This window comes from Salarias fasciatus, assembly GCF_902148845.1.
Source record: "Salarias fasciatus chromosome 7 unlocalized genomic scaffold, fSalaFa1.1 super_scaffold_4, whole genome shotgun sequence".
NCBI lineage: Eukaryota > Metazoa > Chordata > Actinopteri > Blenniiformes > Blenniidae > Salarias > Salarias fasciatus.
The window spans coordinates 10,233,957-10,251,602 of NW_021941229.1; the positions used below are offsets into that span (position 1 = coordinate 10,233,957).

General features: G+C 42.8%; 1 protein-coding gene across 4 annotated transcripts in view; it reads right to left on the minus strand.

Moving 5' to 3' along the window:
• Window positions 1-17,646, minus strand: part of unc13bb (unc-13 homolog Bb (C. elegans)) — a 59,021-nt gene that overhangs the window by 2,376 nt on the left and 38,999 nt on the right. For all 4 annotated transcript variants that reach the window (XM_030084615.1, XM_030084616.1, XM_030084617.1 and 1 more), the window contains 29 exons: window positions 13,670-13,716; window positions 13,447-13,525; window positions 13,159-13,164; window positions 12,477-12,551; window positions 12,091-12,310; window positions 11,786-12,013; window positions 11,538-11,679; window positions 11,017-11,186; window positions 9,702-9,817; window positions 9,439-9,602; window positions 8,899-9,049; window positions 8,654-8,722; window positions 8,396-8,485; window positions 8,100-8,237; window positions 7,848-7,978; window positions 7,616-7,701; window positions 6,708-6,834; window positions 6,418-6,514; window positions 6,077-6,220; window positions 5,668-5,745; window positions 5,448-5,525; window positions 2,183-2,271; window positions 1,964-2,110; window positions 1,606-1,729; window positions 1,390-1,443; window positions 1,210-1,287; window positions 648-795; window positions 420-476; window positions 129-221 (listed from right to left, as the gene is read on the minus strand). In XM_030084615.1, coding sequence (XP_029940475.1) covers window positions 129-221; window positions 420-476; window positions 648-795; window positions 1,210-1,287; window positions 1,390-1,443; window positions 1,606-1,729; window positions 1,964-2,110; window positions 2,183-2,271; window positions 5,448-5,525; window positions 5,668-5,745; window positions 6,077-6,220; window positions 6,418-6,514; window positions 6,708-6,834; window positions 7,616-7,701; window positions 7,848-7,978; window positions 8,100-8,237; window positions 8,396-8,485; window positions 8,654-8,722; window positions 8,899-9,049; window positions 9,439-9,602; window positions 9,702-9,817; window positions 11,017-11,186; window positions 11,538-11,679; window positions 11,786-12,013; window positions 12,091-12,310; window positions 12,477-12,551; window positions 13,159-13,164; window positions 13,447-13,525; window positions 13,670-13,716 — 3,226 coding nt within the window. The remainder of the gene's footprint in view (window positions 1-128; window positions 222-419; window positions 477-647; window positions 796-1,209; window positions 1,288-1,389; window positions 1,444-1,605; window positions 1,730-1,963; window positions 2,111-2,182; window positions 2,272-5,447; window positions 5,526-5,667; window positions 5,746-6,076; window positions 6,221-6,417; window positions 6,515-6,707; window positions 6,835-7,615; window positions 7,702-7,847; window positions 7,979-8,099; window positions 8,238-8,395; window positions 8,486-8,653; window positions 8,723-8,898; window positions 9,050-9,438; window positions 9,603-9,701; window positions 9,818-11,016; window positions 11,187-11,537; window positions 11,680-11,785; window positions 12,014-12,090; window positions 12,311-12,476; window positions 12,552-13,158; window positions 13,165-13,446; window positions 13,526-13,669; window positions 13,717-17,646) is intronic.

Genomic DNA, 17,646 nt, shown 5'->3' on the forward strand with positions numbered 1-17,646 from the left:
GATAATCTATAATATGATACATTTAGCGACTTTTTTTTTGACATTTCACTGTATTACACCAGAAGGTGTTTTAAAATGGGGTTTATGTTCAGATTGTAGTCAGGATATTTAAGGAAACTCGACTCGACCTTTGACTGTAACTTTCCGCTCTCCGTTCCCTGGATGAGTGTACAGCTCAATCTGGATCGACACCTCTCCGATGGGCTTGTCCACACCGGAACCTGGTTTAAAACAGAAACACACAGTGAGCTCACACTGAATACGAATGAAAAATGAGAACCGCCTAGAAATTCAGGATAAAAGGGGCACATGGAGTGATGGGATGGGGCTGACCGAGCCAGGCTAATGTCACGGAATGACAAACAGGAGTGTGTCGGGTGCAGCGGGTGGGGAATGAGAGCGGTTTTAGTGAAACCTACCCCTGCTGGGCTGTATTTTTTCATTGGGAGTTAACCTAATACCCTTTCCATTGTGCACTAGCACAGAGGCAGCACAGGAGATAAAAGAGAAGACAACAATAAGACGTCAACAAACCTCAGCATCACAAACCCTAAAATACACAAATTAAAAAAAAAGGATTATCCATGAAATACAAACACACTGCCCTCTTCTGGCCTAACTTGGGAATAGTTGAGGGTGTGAACTACCTTGGGCGTGCTGCGTGGTCACAAAGGTCTTGATGAGTGTGTCTGTTGTCTGGGTGTAGAGGGAGAGAGCGTGGCGGAGCGAGGACAGCTCGGGACTCTTCTCCAGGAAAGTTTTCTTCAGGCCGTTCCCCCCGGCGTGGAAATATTGCTGCACGAGACACAGAACGGGGAAGGGGGGGTGGGTGGGCGGAGGGGGGGAGACTGTGTGAACAAACATCTGAAGGAAGCCAGTTACACTAATAGGATCACAGAGTTTCCTTGTAATCCATTCGAAACAGAGCAGAATCTGAAGGTTACTCTGAGCAACAACAAAAGAATCTTTTTTTTTTTTCTCTCTCTCTCTCTATAATTTTCTGGCTGGGTTTCTAATCCCGCTTCAATGCACCTCTCACGTCACCCTCTGTTCTCTGAAAACACTCTCCAGGCTCTGGCTTGTTGACATCAGCAGTCAGACAGTCATGAGCGGCAGACGTGACCTCCCCGGGTTAATGGATGAATAGCCGATGAATAATTCCACCCGGCTGCCCCCGCCGTGAAACCAAAACCTGCTGGATGAACTGACCTTGATCGTGTCCAGCGCCACGTCCATGACAGCACACTGCCTGGGAGACAGGCTCCTCGCCTCCCCCGCCATGTGATCCTGCAACGAGCGGAGGGATGTCTTACACTCAAAAACAGATCTTCTCACTTAACACGGAAAGGCATCAAATGAAGTGTGAAATATACGGAGGCATCGTGATACCTTCAGTTTGGAGAGTTGACCCAGTTCTTTAGCAGCTGAGAGGATCTGTGCTCCCTGGACAAATAACCAAAAACTGGGTCATTTCTATAATATGGTGAATATTTGCAGAGATTCATAGCACGAGTTGGTTATAACAGAATAACAAAGTTTCAAGTGTTCTTCGTAAATCATTGCTGATGATGAGGTTGGAACACTCGGGCCCTGAGGAGAACTTACAAAAGTGTCGTTGCCCTGCGGCAGGACGATCGTCTTCTCCAGGCTGCTCATGACGATCCTCCACAGCTCCTTCAGCACACGCTTCAGGACTGTCTTCTCACACACCGTGGCGAAGAGAGTCAGCCTGAAAGAACATGAATCATGAAAACACGCAAGATTCGAGTATTTGATGGATCGCTGTGATCGATCCATGAGGACTGCAGTTGCAGCAACACATCATCAGTAGGGTAAAACTAACCTGTCTCACGACGATCTAATCTCCCAATTCGGTTGATTATTTTACTTAACTTTGAAGACACTGCTCCATATTTGCTAAAAATAGGTCCATATTTAGTGTAATATATATACAAATACTCACTTTCCATCCAGGAAGTCCATCAGTGGCCGCAACATGTTGTCAGAGTCGGCCTCCACCTGGGGTTTGGTGTTTGCGTTGAGCGGGCCTTTGATCTGGTACAGCAGAGACGCCATCTGCCGCATGCAGTCGTTGATACGACTCTGGAAACTACGGCGAGAGAGGAATCAGAGCGATCGAGAGCAAAAGTCGCAGCGCCGACCGAGTGGACTCGGCACGCACCTGTTCCCGAACGTGCTGCTGAGCTCGTCCAGCACGTTGTTCAGCCTCACTTGCAGGTCGTTCAGCAGGTCACTGGCCTCTGTGTCCATCTGCATGAAAGGAGACAGTCATTTATATTCTGCCGAGTTTGAGATTTATAAAAAAAAAAAAAAAATCACTTTAATGAACTTTTCAAAGCTCTGATGACTTCAAAAACGCAGCGGAAAAAGAAAAATCTTTCAAAAGGTGACATTTTCTCTGAATAGAGGAAATTTGCTGCTTTTTGGGCAAAGAGCCGTAAATTACCCGGAACTTCTAAAAGCTGTACTTCATAGAGAAGACTGGAAGAGCAGAATGACGGCAAAGAGCTTCAATAACCTGCAGTTTGGTTACATCGTGTCATTATCACAAAATCCTTAAGATCTACCATAGCTGGAGGAGAACCGGGTTATTAGAAACACCATTAAAAGGTTTTGGAAGGAATGGAGACACATCTGAACAAACCCACCTTCTTCTCCATTGAGCCAAACTTTAAAAAGAAAGCAAAGTTGGGAAAAAAAAAAGTTAAAGTATTACAGGAGATGTGGGAGTAAATTCTAAGCACAAGGTGAGGGAGGAAGTGGGGAAGATCCAGCGTGTCGGTATAAAATAAGCAGCGCCTGTGGGCGAGCGGAGCCGTGTGGATGGAGACGCGGCGCGCCTCATTAGGTCAATGATCCAATGAGCTCTGCTTGATTCATGACCTGTCGCTTTTACGTATCGCGGCGCCATTAGCGGGAAGAAAGAGATCTTTCTGCTCCGCAGCACAAGAGGAAAGCTTCAGGGGAGGGACGGGAGTGAATTGTGTTCTCCGTCTGTAATGTGCTGTATATGTTTTTCTATTTTTTTTTTTTTTTTTTAACACCACTCATAATGGGTCTGAGCTTCTAAACTCACCTTTTTGTCTTCAAATGCATTTTCAGCCTACAGCAGCACAGAAAGGTGGCGAGCACAAGAGAGACGGTCATTAAGCGGATCGGATGGAGTTTTGTTGATGAAAATGGTGATTGTACATTAGAGAGAAGTGGATTTCTACAGAGTGCTGTGGTGGCAGTAACATGGGGGCCTACCTTTTCTTCTGATTCACTCGTCTTTGTGTGATTGGAATGATGAAATAAGAATAATAATATGAAAAGAAATGTTACAACAATTGTGAACAGTTGAAAATGAAATCGTGTTTGGCTGTAAGGCGCCACCCACCTTCTCCTTGTCAGTCTTTTGCACATGAAGGAAAATGAAAAAAACAGAAAATGAATAAAAGCACAGAAATGTACTAAACACCTGATGCTAGATGAAGGGTGTTTATGGAAAGATCTGGGGAATCTGTTAGAAAAAAGGTGAATATTTGAGGTACAAATCCTCACAGATGACGAGGAGACACAACGTATAACCACGGGAGAGGTCTTGTCAGTGTGAAGTTGTTGGGAGTAGGAAGGGCGAAAGTCAGTAAGGAAAAAAAAAAAAAAAAAATGCCGAAACCACTTGGAGACAAACCTCTGCATCTATTTTCTCCCCTTCCTCGACTATTTCCTCCTCTTCCTCATTCTCTTCAAACTAGAGAGCGGCAGTAAAAACACAAAGTCTCATTGTTCTCTTTTATTCCAGCTAATTCGGATGTTTTAGAAGCAGAGTATTATGGCAGGATGAAAGAGTTATATGCAGTCATGTAAAACAGAACATGATCGCATATACAGGACACTTGCCTCCCATGCTAGCATACTGTGGTTGAGCTAGAAAAGGAAAAAAAAAAGAAAGAGGAAAATATTGCTGTAACTAAACAGTTCCTGGGATTTATTTTTTGCTGGAGTTTTTATTACATTTTACACCTGGACTGAATCATTTATTATGTATATTACAGCAAAAACAAGTAAAGATTAAAGGTAAAGAGAGCAAAAACATATATATTTACTGTGAAAATTTTTTTTAGCTGATTTATTATTTTCATATTTGTAATGGAGACAAATGATGTTTAAAAAGAAGCTTTAGCGCACAGCGATGAATTTAACGGTTGCAGTCCACATATGAAGGGGTGGGAAGATTCTCCTGCCGTACAATCCCATCAATGACGCCAAAACAACTCAACACATAAATACATTTCATTTTAAACAGGAAAAGTTCGAACAGGAAGGGAGTATTGTGGAAAAACGACCACAGCTACAGTGTTGAGCTGTGAGCTCCACACTCCGTTGAGTCGATCCGTGGAAGCAGATATTGATATTAGATTATTCATTCACTAATACAGCTGAGTTCAGACCATTGACGACATATGGTCAGATGAACTATGTCGCCAAAGCCATTCACCTGCTGTATTGTAGAACTATAGACACAGAAATGCAGGATCAGCGCTGTAAACTAGATCTACGGGACCTATTTCTACTACTAAATTTCACTTTTTACACAGCTACTTCACTCTACAACTATAACCGTGAATTCTGAAATCATTCTACTTAGTTGGGATGCCAAAGCTTTCAAACTCCACCTTTTCTACAAACTGAATTATAGGCTAACAAAACCAGTCGATGCTCACATTGCTACCGTTCACATTACCCACCAGAGTCTGTTCCTTCTCATCCTCAGTGACAGCCTGCTGTCCAAGCCAGAGGAACATAGAAACGATCAATACAGCGGTCCACTGCTTTCCATTAAGCTGATTAAACTATAAAAAAATGCAAAACCCTTCAAGCTACAGCCCAGAATAAGAAACCTACCTCCTCTACTGCCTCCTCCTCTTCCTCTTCTTCTTCTAAGGTTTCATTTTGCTTTAATTGTAAATTAAACACACTTGGTGAAAGACAAACTGCTGCAGTGCCACAGCTTGTCAAACACTACTATTATTACAACTACAGCAGGTTTAACAGCACTAACAAGACAACACCGATACAAAATCAAGTCTATTGACTGAAGGACAGACTTTCACTAACAGCTCCTAAATGTAACACTACAGTTAAAGCATCATGGGAAATTTTATTTTTACTCCATGAACACGACCACTCTACTGAAGAATGACCTAAAAACCTCTACTGTACATACCAGAGCTTCCTCCGTTGCAATCTGACGTATAAAAGACACACAAATGCAACTATTGGGGAACCTCAATGAGTTTTGGTGAATAAAGCTGAAAGACTTTTGTATTTTTATTTTTTTCTTTTATATTAACTGAGCCAAAAAGTTGTGAAACCGAATGTTTAAGCGTCAGCTCCGATCTCCCAGTTCGAAGCAGGTCATTGATTGTTTGCAGACGACTCACCTGTTTGGCGCCCATCGACTCAAACATCCTCTCCAGCTGGATTCTTAACTGCTGCACGTTATTCATCAGCACACAGGGCTGAAATCAGACAAAGTTGGAGGCGATCAGGTACAAAACGTCTGATATGATCTGAATGAAAGGTTTAAAACTGAGAACTGAGAATCACATGATCAGACACACACACTCGCGCACAAAAACAACCCAAGACGCAACCACTTACAATCTTCTCCTTGTCGATATAAGCAGGGAAACTCTTGGTCAGAATGGCACTGTACTGCAGGAGAACTTTGGCAATTGTCTGAAAAATGACCAGAAATAACTTAAATTAAACTTTTTCACAAAAACAACTGTGGTTTCAGTTCAAATAGTTTAATAGACTGGTGTATGTTGCACATCAGGGAATCTCATCCACCAACTATTAAAGATTCTCCCAGATGTCTCTAGTGTACTTTCCAACACGAGAGACAAGAAATCCCAAAGTGTGAGCTTGAATTTCCCAGGACGGAAATATGATCAGTTTAGCAATTCCGTTTAATGACAGGCTCAAATTTCCTTCATGAAGTGTGTGTGAGTGTTGTTTAAGACAAAAACAGTACAAAATAGTCTGCATTCAGAGTGTGTGGGGGTACCTTGGAGAAGCGGCGGCTGTACTGAGCCATGACGTTCGGGTCGGGACATTCCAGCTTCTTGATGATTTCGAAGCTCTGGTTGAGCTGGGTGAAGATGTCGACCACCGAGCAGGAGAACAGAGCGTGCTCAGACGTCTGCTGGAACTGAGATAGGAGGCACAAAAACAGGCAGTCTTGATCAAAACTCACTGTAGATTACAGGTTGGAAAACTTCAACATGTAGTAAAGAATAAGCGCAAGCTGATATAATAAGATGGCATTCTTTTCCCACAACGCTGGGACTCAAAGTGAATTTCTCTGTATGTATCGACCGTATGAAGAGGTCATTCTGATTATCTTACTCCATCTTTTTTGTCTCTCTCCAAGGCTCCATGCATGAACTCCATCGATACGTCCTCATTTTCATCCAGCCACTGCAGCACAAACTGTACAAACCACCTACAAATGGGAAAAAAACCCCATCAATTGAAGATTGAAGCAAACAAACAAGAAATCGTTCATTTCTTTGTATCAGTAGCATTGGATTCCAGACCATTCACGCTAATATTCAGTATAACGGCCCTCCCTCTCATATGATCTCCCTCATGTCACCCTTCAGACGCCCTTCAGTGAAAACATTCCGTGTACTCACGATGGGTAATCAGGAACGACGTCTTTAAAAGCCGGCAGCTCCTTGACGTACTCGTTGTAGAGCCACTTGACCTTGAAGTGCAAGTTCATGTAGTCTGTGCTCTTGCACAGTCGGTGCTTTTCATGCTCTGTGGGTAAATAAAAAAAAAAGTGAAACTCTTCAAAGTTGTAGCCTGACTTCAAACTGACAGACTGAAAAACAATGGCATGTCATTTTTGCTTCAGAAATAATAGGAGACACAGAATGTAAAACAAGAAGCAAATGTGTTGCTCTATTTCTCTGCTTTCTTTGATTTTTATAGATATAAAAAGCTTAGGAGTTTTGGCGATGAGAAGTACACATCAGCAATGATAGATATGACTAAGCGCGACTGCAGCTCCACTCATTTGAGCTTTCATATCAAAATAAGTGGGAACATTTTCACATCTGAAATAATAATGAGCTCAAGAACAGACGCACGCTTCAAACTTTACACTGACCTACTAAAAACTCTCTATTTGATACCTAATAGAACACAGTTTGGAATAAATGCGGATGCGTCTTCTGTGTTATTGTGCATGCTGCAGCATCTCTGTAGAGGATTTCTCTTGAGGACGGGAGCTGGAAGAGCAGCGGTCCGCCTCTGGGGAGCCGTGCAGCTGTACGGGACGGTGCTGCAGAGGAAAGAGTGCAGGGAGCCTCCTGGGAGGCATAAGCAGCTTTCAAACCCTGCACAGTTATTGTGTCCCTCTCTGATTTCTTTGCTTCTATTGTGTTATTGCTGCCCCAGAATCCTCTTCTCCTCTGGTCATTTCTAGTTTCACCAGAGCTTCGCTTTCATTCATTGCTTTTTCTTTCCATTTCAAGCGGAAAACACACACCTGTTCATATTAAATGGATATATTTTGCCCATCGGACGGCAGGCCTACCTTCCATAGCGTACAGCATGTCTTGGGAAAACAACGTCCACATGACCTCCGCTGACACCTTCCCGACATTCAGCTCCTGAGGAAACCTGAGAAAGAGAAAATAATGACACCCTCTGAGTCACATCAGCTCAGAAAAGAGCTGAATAAACGTTTTCCCACTTTCACTGTGGCAGAAGCTTTTTTAAAGCAAACATTTTGAGATTTATTGGAGTAGTTAACATTATTCACTCACTGGTTGAGCACAGGTGTGTATGAATTCCTGTCCTCTTCAATGATGGAGACAATCAGCATGATGAGTTTGGGCCAGAAGTCCAAATTCTTGATGCTCGGACCCTGCTCCTCCAAAGGCAGCTCCTCCTTGTTCTGGTTCAAGACATATTTACTCATCAAAAGCTGAATTCCAACTCGTAAACTGAGTAAATCAAAGGAAAAATGTAATGCTACATTTTTGATGTCTGGATTATCTGCAGAGTGTGAGACTCACTGTGTCTGCAGGTTGGTACTGTCTGCTGTACAGCTCATGGCAGTTGTTGAAGATGTAGTCATACGTGGAGTTCAGACAGGCTTTCACGCAATCTCTCACAACCTGGCTGGCCCGGGGCGGAGACTGCAACTCCTGGACCTGAGCACCAACAGGAAGTGGTAAAACTGAGAGTCAGTAACCAACAACTCAATGACAGTGAAACCATGGCTGGACAGTACTAACCTGCTGATAACGTGTTAAAACCTCAAACAAATGAACTAAATGCAGTTGTGTAAAATGAAGAGGTAACCGGTTACCTTCATCCTGAAGAAGGTGATGCTTGTGAGGAGATCTACTGTGGATTTCAAATCTTGCAGGCGATCTTTGTTACTGGCAGGAAAGTGATTCTACAGAGGAGAAAAAGATTCCTTTACAAGCAAACTAATCAATATTGAGCTTGTAAAATATGTAGAAGTCAGCATAAGAGGGAGATTGTAAGCTTTATGAAGTCGATAGGATCTCTAATGCAGTTGATATGTTTTCTCACAGAAAGGTGACATTTATAGGAATCTTACCCGATAAGTGGAAAGGTCAATGCGCAAAGAGTTGTGGAGCTGGTCTAGGAGCTTGACAAAGCGCTCTTTCTGTACAGCATAGAAAAAAACAAAGTCACATCAAATGTCTGTAATGAACAGGAAAGGATTGACATCAATATGCAAAAAAAAAAAAAAAAAAAAAAAAGCCTCAATGTGTATGAAAGTGCAGCAGTGAAGACATGGAAACTAAGTTTTCACTGATTGTGTCAGACAGCAGCACCAACCCCAAAATTGGACGCGGCGAAGCGGTCTGAGGCGGACACGTTGGTGGAGGCGGTTGTGTGGGCGTAGAAGGCGTTGATGTTGGCCAGCAGGGTGCTCATGACCGCAGGAACTCCAGGACACATGTATTTAGATGACAGGCAGGCAAAGTGCCTGAAAAGGAAAAGAAGTATGAGCTGGTTGGTTCTGACCTTAGGCTGACTTCTCACTTCTGACCTGTTCACATAACCAAAAGTAGAGAAAGCTTTTTTTTTTTTTTTTTTGTCCTCCCAAGGACATGTCTTCATCTAATGACCCCTATTAGTCATTCCACCTGCCTATCAGCTACCTGGCACGTTTACGCTGAAGGATGGCCCTTCAGAGTGCTTTATGTGACAGATGGGACCCTCTAACAGACATATGTATGGATCATGGCATCTCATTGAGACAATTTCATCCTCGGCCCAGTCCTAATTGATCTGCCTTCACTCGAAGGCCGGAGGAGAGCGACAACGCCACTGAGAGGCACTCTGGGAAGACGGCAAATGACGTGTGGGACTCACGTCATCGCCTGGTAGATTGACTCGATCCCGTAGCGCATGGCGAACTCGTCCACTATTTCCTGAGCGACGTCGTCGAAGTAGACTTTCCAAGACTCGTCTCCTCGAGCCTCTGGGATTTTCACCACTCCTTGACCGAGCATATCAGTGGAATGGTGGAACAGATTCTGTGAAGCACAGAGAGGACTTGTTATATCATTCAAATCCAGCAGAGGTGACACAGAAAGTGAAGAAAGTTCCCCTTAAAGGGCCGGAGGATAATTTACCTCATGCAAGCAGGTGTACTGCACGTGATAAGCAGCCACTTTCTCCTCTCCCTTGATTTCCACGTTGATCTGGAGACGAATGGCACCCGACACGGCTGACTTGTCCGTCCTCTTCTCTGTTGTCAGAAAGCAAATTCAGTTACGCTGAAAGACGGCAACACGCTTTCATCTGCGCCTCTCCGATTCATAACTCGGAATCCAAATCACTGACATAGAAACACATTCAACCAGGTCTGTTCACGCAACGCTAATTGCAGACTATCAGCATGGCAGCTTGATTGTAGGGGGGCTCTCTTTCCTTGGGTGGGATGGCAGAGTGCAGCCAGCATTGCTAATAGAAGTCCTCCAGCTGATTGTGAGTGAGACAATGGCAGTGGGCTGTGTGGACCTGCGCCCCAATTACTGCAGACATCGGAGCCGGAGCTTCTTCGGAGGTGGAGTGCCTGGCGGCTTCACCCCTGCTATTTGCCCTGACAGGAGCATCATTAGGGGTAATTTGTACATGTTTGCGGAGAGGTCGATTTCCGACTGGAGTTCTGCTACTTGATAATCACATATCAGGAGGAGAAAGAGGAAGGGAGGGACCCTCCAGAGAAAAAGACAGAGATAGAGAGGAGAAACTGTTCGAAACGAACGGGGCAAATCACACGACTGATCCTGTAATAGCTCTTATTGAAGGATTTCTCTGAATGCTGATATGCAACGACCACTGGATCAAGTGTTTTTTAATCCGCCGTTTAAAAGAAACAATAACCGGTTTGTGGTGGTGTTATCATTGAATGACATGCTCACATTCAAAGATTCATTTAATCACTTCATTCAAACCAAAAACAACAGATCTCCTCAAGAAGTAAACACCTCGCTGTGAGATCAAATCTGAAACCAAATTGTTCCTCCAACTACATTTTATCATGCTGTATAACCACTGTGCTTGCAGACTAGAAAAAGAGATCGTCAGATCAACTCCTGTGGAATTTTTTGTATTCAGTGAAGGAAGGTATTAGTGAGAAACACTTAAAATTTCATAGAATTTTCAGGGAAAGCATGAACTGCTACAGACTGATGATCCATTCCTCTGAGGTTAAAAAAAAAAAGAAAAGAAAAAAATGCTTCAGGCATATGAGATGTGACTAATTTCAAACCAAACCAAAGTTTCAAACCAAAAAATGACTGGCCTTAGTAAAAACAAAACATAACATGCAGATCTGAAAAGAAAAAAAAAAAGTAGCCTCTTTCTGTTGAGTTCAAATTTCGATGTGAAACACATCATTCTTCTTTTTCACAAATCCTATGAAAAGTCGTGAAAGATACTGACCGAGGTTGTACCAGACGTCCATTTCTCCGCTCAGCGTTCGCACTTCTATGATACTCTGTCCCAGGAAATCATCAGACTCCCTCTTTAGACGCTGCTTCACTCGGGATTTGATATCATCGTCTTCATCCCACACACGCACTTTGATCCGGTCAGAAGAATTGTGGCACTCACTGGTTAAAAAACAAAACAAACACTGCATTGCTGAAAAATCAAGGAACAGATTTTATGTTGATTGTTCGCATTATCAAAATAGTTGAATGCTTTTTTACTCGGATACCTGCTTTTTGTTAGACTTGTAGCTTTAATTTCAGAAGAGGTAAATGTTTCTTCATTTGGTATGTACACGGTGGTATGATCTTGATGACAAGAGTTTCCCCCCAAAAAAATTGATAAAAATTGTACTGTCTTTTCTAAGATGGTTGACTGTTTTGAACATGTGAGTCAACACGTGCACACATCTATATTTATCTGTGTTCATATAAACAGAAGATTAGACAGATATAAATATCGAAAATACTCACAAGTGGAACTTCTCCTCCCAGACTGGATTAAGGTTGCCGTAGATAGTCTTGGTCCGTTTCTTGGTCTTGCCCACCTGAACAGTGACGTACGGATCACTTGATCCTGTTTTGTCTTTTGCTTGAAGTCCTTGGGCACACACAACTGAAACAGCCACAGAAAACAGGGCCGTCAGGAACGAGCAATAACAACAAAACAGAAATAAGTTCCAGCAGGACTTGTCAGATTTCTGTGCAGAGCAGTGGAATACCTGTGATGGTGATCTTGGCCGACCACTTTGAAGTGCCATCCAGCACACTCTGCTTGATGGTCTTCATCTGCTGTGCATGGATGGCTTTACTAATGATAAACACTTCTCTAATCAGCTCAAAGATTTCTGGCTTGTTTCTTTCCCTGATCTTCATCCTGTCCTTCATGGCCATGATGATATTTTGCGTCCGGTCTTCAGCTCCGTGCTTTGAGCTTTTCTCCGCAGCGCCTTATCATTAAAAAAAAAAAAGAGAAATAATGAGATCACCAGCGACCAACTCCTTTAAAGATGATTACAATACTCACGCTGGAGACAGTCAGCATTCAGCAGCTCTTGGCACTTTTCATGGCACTTGACCCCACACTCAGAGCAGCGCATGCCCTGGCGGGCGATTCCCCACAGCAGCCCCTCACACTCGTAGCAGTACGTGGGCGTCGTGGCTGTCCACACCTCGAAGTTGTGCGGCGTGGTGCAGGAGATGGGGTAAATCAGAGCCTGGAGGGTCTTCTTATAGACATGGTTTTTCTACAAGGGAGAGATTCAGTCCATATATTAGTGCATGAGATTCCTGTATCAGTTACAGGTACATTGAGGACAAGCGTGCTGCGCTGACATTTGAAGAAAAGTGAGATAATACTAGGTTATTTTGGGAACTTGTTCTTTGAAAGAAAGTTACAGGCGTTGTACTCACCAGCTCCTCATCCTTGATTGAGGATCGCGCAGCCATCGCAGAGGCGATTCCAGCCTTCCTGGCTTGAACCAGAGACTGAACACACAGCAAATGAAACTCAAGTTAGGTTTATATTGAGTAAAAACCTACACTATATAACCCACAACCAAAAACACCACCAGGTTTTTATAACAACTGAAGGCCATTGTGGGTCACATACTGGAGGGGTTGGGTTATACGGGGTGCTCAATGTGGTTACTAAAGACTGTTCTCTCGTGATAAACACCCAATGGACACAGAAACATGTGAGTATTATTAGTTCTGAGCAACTAGTGAAAAGCAGGCTGCCAAAAGTCAATGTTAGTGCAGTGTAAACACCTTATTAACCCTTTTGTTAGTAGTAAATTCTGTGTTTGTACTTATTTTTCCATGAAGGTTGAGCAAACCAGGACAAATGATAACCAAAAAGTGGAGGAATAACTCAGGGATTACATATTTTATAAACAATATCAAGTAGGAAGAAAAGTTACCCATAACCAAAGAGGAATCATGCAAATGTTTCAATTGTACCAAATAAAAGAGCACAATTAAGGACTCCGTCATGCTATAGGCAGACATGTTCAAGGCAACTATTCTTGTTTGTCCTACTTGATATTTTATGCTGAAGGAGGAAGGGGAGTGGCAGCTGGGTTCTAGAACTTACCATAGCCTGACCAAGGAGAGTGAGTGCATTCAAGAGAGTTGTGGGAAATAGTTTCGGGTTTAAGAGAGGGAGAGAGAAATTAGCAGTCTGATTTCATATTTATCTCCATTTGTTGATAACAGTCTCATCCCAAAATCCAGGTTTATTAAGATAAAAGAAAAAAAACAAAACTGTGACCTCTTTGGTGATAGAAAGACATGTACTGTACTCACAAACAAAGAACACGACAAAGTATGACATACATAGTAGACAGTACAGTAAAAAAAAAAAAATAATAGTAATACTGACCACATCGCTGACCAAAGGGATGGGCTTCTTTTTCCGCAGGTCCGGCATGCTGTCAATTCCATACAGACCAGACCCACCACTGTGCAAAAGCAAAACAAATGAAGTGTTAAAATACATTAATAAAACTGCACATGTGGGAATTTACAGTGTTTATAATATGGCCAGAATAATATCACAAAAAGCTGTTGCTGTTTATCCAGATGATTCTCAAAAACGGACTCACCCTGGTTTGACCCAGGCCTGCCTCGTACCAGGCTCCTCATCGCGAACCTGCAAGATTTCATGTGTGAGAATTTCAGTGTGTGTCTTGCGAAGGTTATAAAAAAGTTGGACTAATGGAAACAAATCTGGCTGAGTTTAACCTCTCTGATGAAACACAACATGCGAGGAGAAATAAAAACGACGATATCGTGAAGATGCGCACAACATATTCGAGAAGATGCAGATTAAGGCAAATGTAGGATACCAAAGAATCCACAGACATTCAAATTATTATTTTAAAACATCTTCTAGAAAGGATAAATCTTTCATCCAGAGTTTAAATCTCTCCAGGGTTCATTCTCACAGTATGAGTTTTGATAGTGCCGTCTGAAGAAAGATGCTTTCAGTACAAGAAACAGAACTGAGGAAACAATGTTGCAACGAACCAGTGATTTTTTTATTAGACAGTGCATAACTAAAGTAATGGGATGACGGTATTTTACCGAAAGAAAAAAAAAAACAACAACATGACCACCCAACAAGCTGTTCTGCTCAAGTTTAGTGGTTTTTTTGCATTGAAGAGTACAAAAGTATTCCTCTTGCCAAAGACAAGCATGAGAGGTGATGTGATGGACATGAAGTTAATTTTGCTACAACAGTCAAAATCAAATCAACTCAAAAGAAATTGGAAATTCAGTGTGGAATTGATATTATATAAGTAACCTGATTATCGTCTCTCCCCAGCTCTGCAAGGAAACAAAATCACATTATCAATCAGAGTTGTAACCGAGCAGAGTCGCCTGAATGCATTCAGAGAACAATGAAAAGCCAACAATAGAACTAAAGATTCAGATACTTCAGATTCTACAGATTAGAACAGAATCTCAATGCTCAATTAGGTAGAATGAATTCAGAAAACTTCTCAACAATATCTTTTGATGTTATAATCGTGATTGCAAGTGATTAAAGCTTGAAATACCTGGGAAAAACTCATCTATTGATTGGGATCCTTGAGAGCCTTGAGAACCATGGGATCCTTGGGATCCCTGAGTGGATTTAGACAGTCTATGACGGGTTTGCCTCTTTTCCTTCAAAATGCGCTGGAAGTTAGCAATACGCTCTCGGTGGCTGGCATCAGGTGACTTGGCTTGATTTACATCGTCGAGAACATGGTTTTCCTCGATTGGACTCAAGCGAATCTCTTCTGAACTGAGAACTGGACCAGGTGGATCCTCGCCTGGCTTTGTTTCACAGAGGTTAGGTGCTGCATCAGGTTTGGACAATTGGACATGTGTTGCAGATTCTGCTTTTCCTTGTGAATTCTCGGCAGAGTGATACTCAGTTGAAGTACAATGGGAGCAGCTAGTTTCCTGCGAAGATCCCTGAAGGGAACTGGACAGGTTCTCATTTGTCCCACTACAATCCACATAGACTGAGGTCTCGCTGTCCTCCTTTGGAGTGGCAAAGTGGGTGCCATTTTCTGTCAGACTTGCTTCACATCCTGTATACTCTACACTGCTAAGTTCCTCATTTGGATCACTGATTTGTTGAACATGAGATGGAAACGCCTCAGTCTCACTAGTCTCTGTTGCACCTTCAGGATTGGATGTCTCTAACTTTTTCAAAGCCCCTTTCAAAGCCGATCTGAATGTCAGTACTGCCTTGCTAATGGTTGTTACATGAAAACCTACATTGGTTTGGGGGGGTATGAGTGCCTCCTCGGAATCTATCTCAGAGGACTTCTGTGATAAAGAGTCCCTTACATCCTCCCGGGAAATGCTGTTATCTGTCCATTCACGGTCCAAACTCTCGGCAGAACCCATATCCAGAGTGTCACCAGAGGACGGACAGTCATCGTAAGCTAAATGTGGCTCCAGTCCACCATCCTCACAGTCTGTCAGAAGCACAGTGGAGCAACTCAGGCTTCTAGAGGGCCCGCTGTCAAGTTCATTTACTCCAGGGTCTACAGTGTGGTAGCCAGAGCTACGTGAAAATGGGAAGTTTGTAGCACAGTCACACTCTTGGTTTCCTTCCCCAGCTTGATGTTTGAGAGGTCTCCAGTCCAACGTACTAGAAGAACTTGATGGGAAATTGTACTGTTGTCCGAACAATAATGAGAGGTGCTCAGAACTGGTGTGTGATGAATGTCCTGTGGTGCTGCTTTGTGTCTCCTCAGTGGCACATCTATTCCAAACACCTGGACAGCTGTCCAACTCTTCTCCACTGTTAGCACAAGATGAGATGTCCTCCTCACTCGAACCTCCTTCTCCGCTCACACTGTGCTGCATGCCAACAGATGCAAGCCAGCTGTCATAGTTTGTTTCACTAGAAACAATCCTTGCGTCTGGAAGGTCAGCGCTGTGACAGTCCGGAACATGACTGATGCTTTGGTGGTTGTGGCTACAATGAAGTTCCAGGTAGCACATATCTGGTTGCGTATGACCAAGTACAGACATACTGGATCTTTGCCCAGAGGTTGTTTGGTGTCCATGATGGACAGATCTGAATGAAGCATGATCACCTTTCCATTGTTTGGGCGATCTGTGAGATGACAGATGTACAGAATCCTTTCTGGTGTCTTTGTGGTTCAACAACGAGCCAGGGTCTCCCCCACGTAGAGATGTGATGGCATTCTGTCGTTCAAGGCTTCCTCGTCTGTGTTGCGCTTGTGGAACAGGGCTCGGGTGAGGCGTGGCTGTTGCTCCGGAGTACAACTCACCGATTTCACTGAGCACTGCATCAACACAACAAGACACCTCGTCTACCGAGCCTCGAACAGACGATAGATATTCCCTCAAGTCGGAAATTTCTTCCTGGATCTTGTTAATGCCTTTCAATTCTTTTAGGATATGCTCCACAATGTAACTGGAGCTTTGCTCTGCTTCTTCATCATTTATCTTTTCTTTTTCTTCATTTCGGATTCTTTCAAGCAGTCTGGGCAATGCATCCTGGACCACTGCATTGCTGTCCTGGTAATCTAAGCCTCTGTTTTCTGCAGAAAGAGCTGCTGAAACAACTGACGGGCCCTCCTCAGCCATCTGTAGCTTTCTGAGGAGGCCTTGCCCCACAATGGGGCCCTGTGGTTTCTTCTTCTGCAGGTCTTGCATCTTGGGAGACAATGAAGGTAGCTCTGAATTGTCGGGTTCATCCTGTCCACCTTGGTGTCCTCTGGAGAACATTCCTGAAGAGCGGGACTTCTAGTCAGCTGTTCCCACACATGGATGAACCACGACCTCGATGCCTCCTCTTTGAGAAGAATCAACTGCAATCCAGCTTCTCAAACTGGATATGAGCAAGGATTTGCACCACAGCTGAAAGGAGAAAACTACATTAAAGTTAATTTAGTTGGAAGAAGCCAAGAAAATGTATTTGTTTTGATTAGTTTTTTTTTTTTTTTTTAAACGTCTCAGCACAATGTAATCATCAAACAACCAATAACTATGGAGGTGACATCTTAATCTTCTGGAAATTACCTCAGGCACAGTGAAAACTAATAATGGGAATGTAAATTGAATTTTCCTTTTCACATTACAAGAAGAGAAAACAGTTCATTCACTTATCAGTTTGAAATGAGTCAGCTTATTTCTTTTGGAAGTGGAATAAATATGTATAAACCTAGGGTGGACATATCAAAAATACATATGTTATTCCAGTTAAAAATTTCTTTTCTGGGTATGTTAACTGTGGAAAATGACTTATATTCAAGTATAATGTACACCATGTAACAACTTTTAAAAGTTGCGAGTGAGTAAGCACACAATTTGAGTTAATATTCTAATTTTTTGAACCTCATTCATAAATGTGGTTTTAACATAAATCTTACATATAGGTTAACTGAGGTGAATATCTGCTTTTGATTTTTTTAAAGTAACCAAAGCATTAAGGCAATTTAGAGAGGAATACTTTTAACTTGCATATTTTTGTTGCAACAACATTACCTTAACTTGTAATTGAGAACAGAACACTCTCCAGTTTTGGTTGTTGTACTTCTTGAATTGG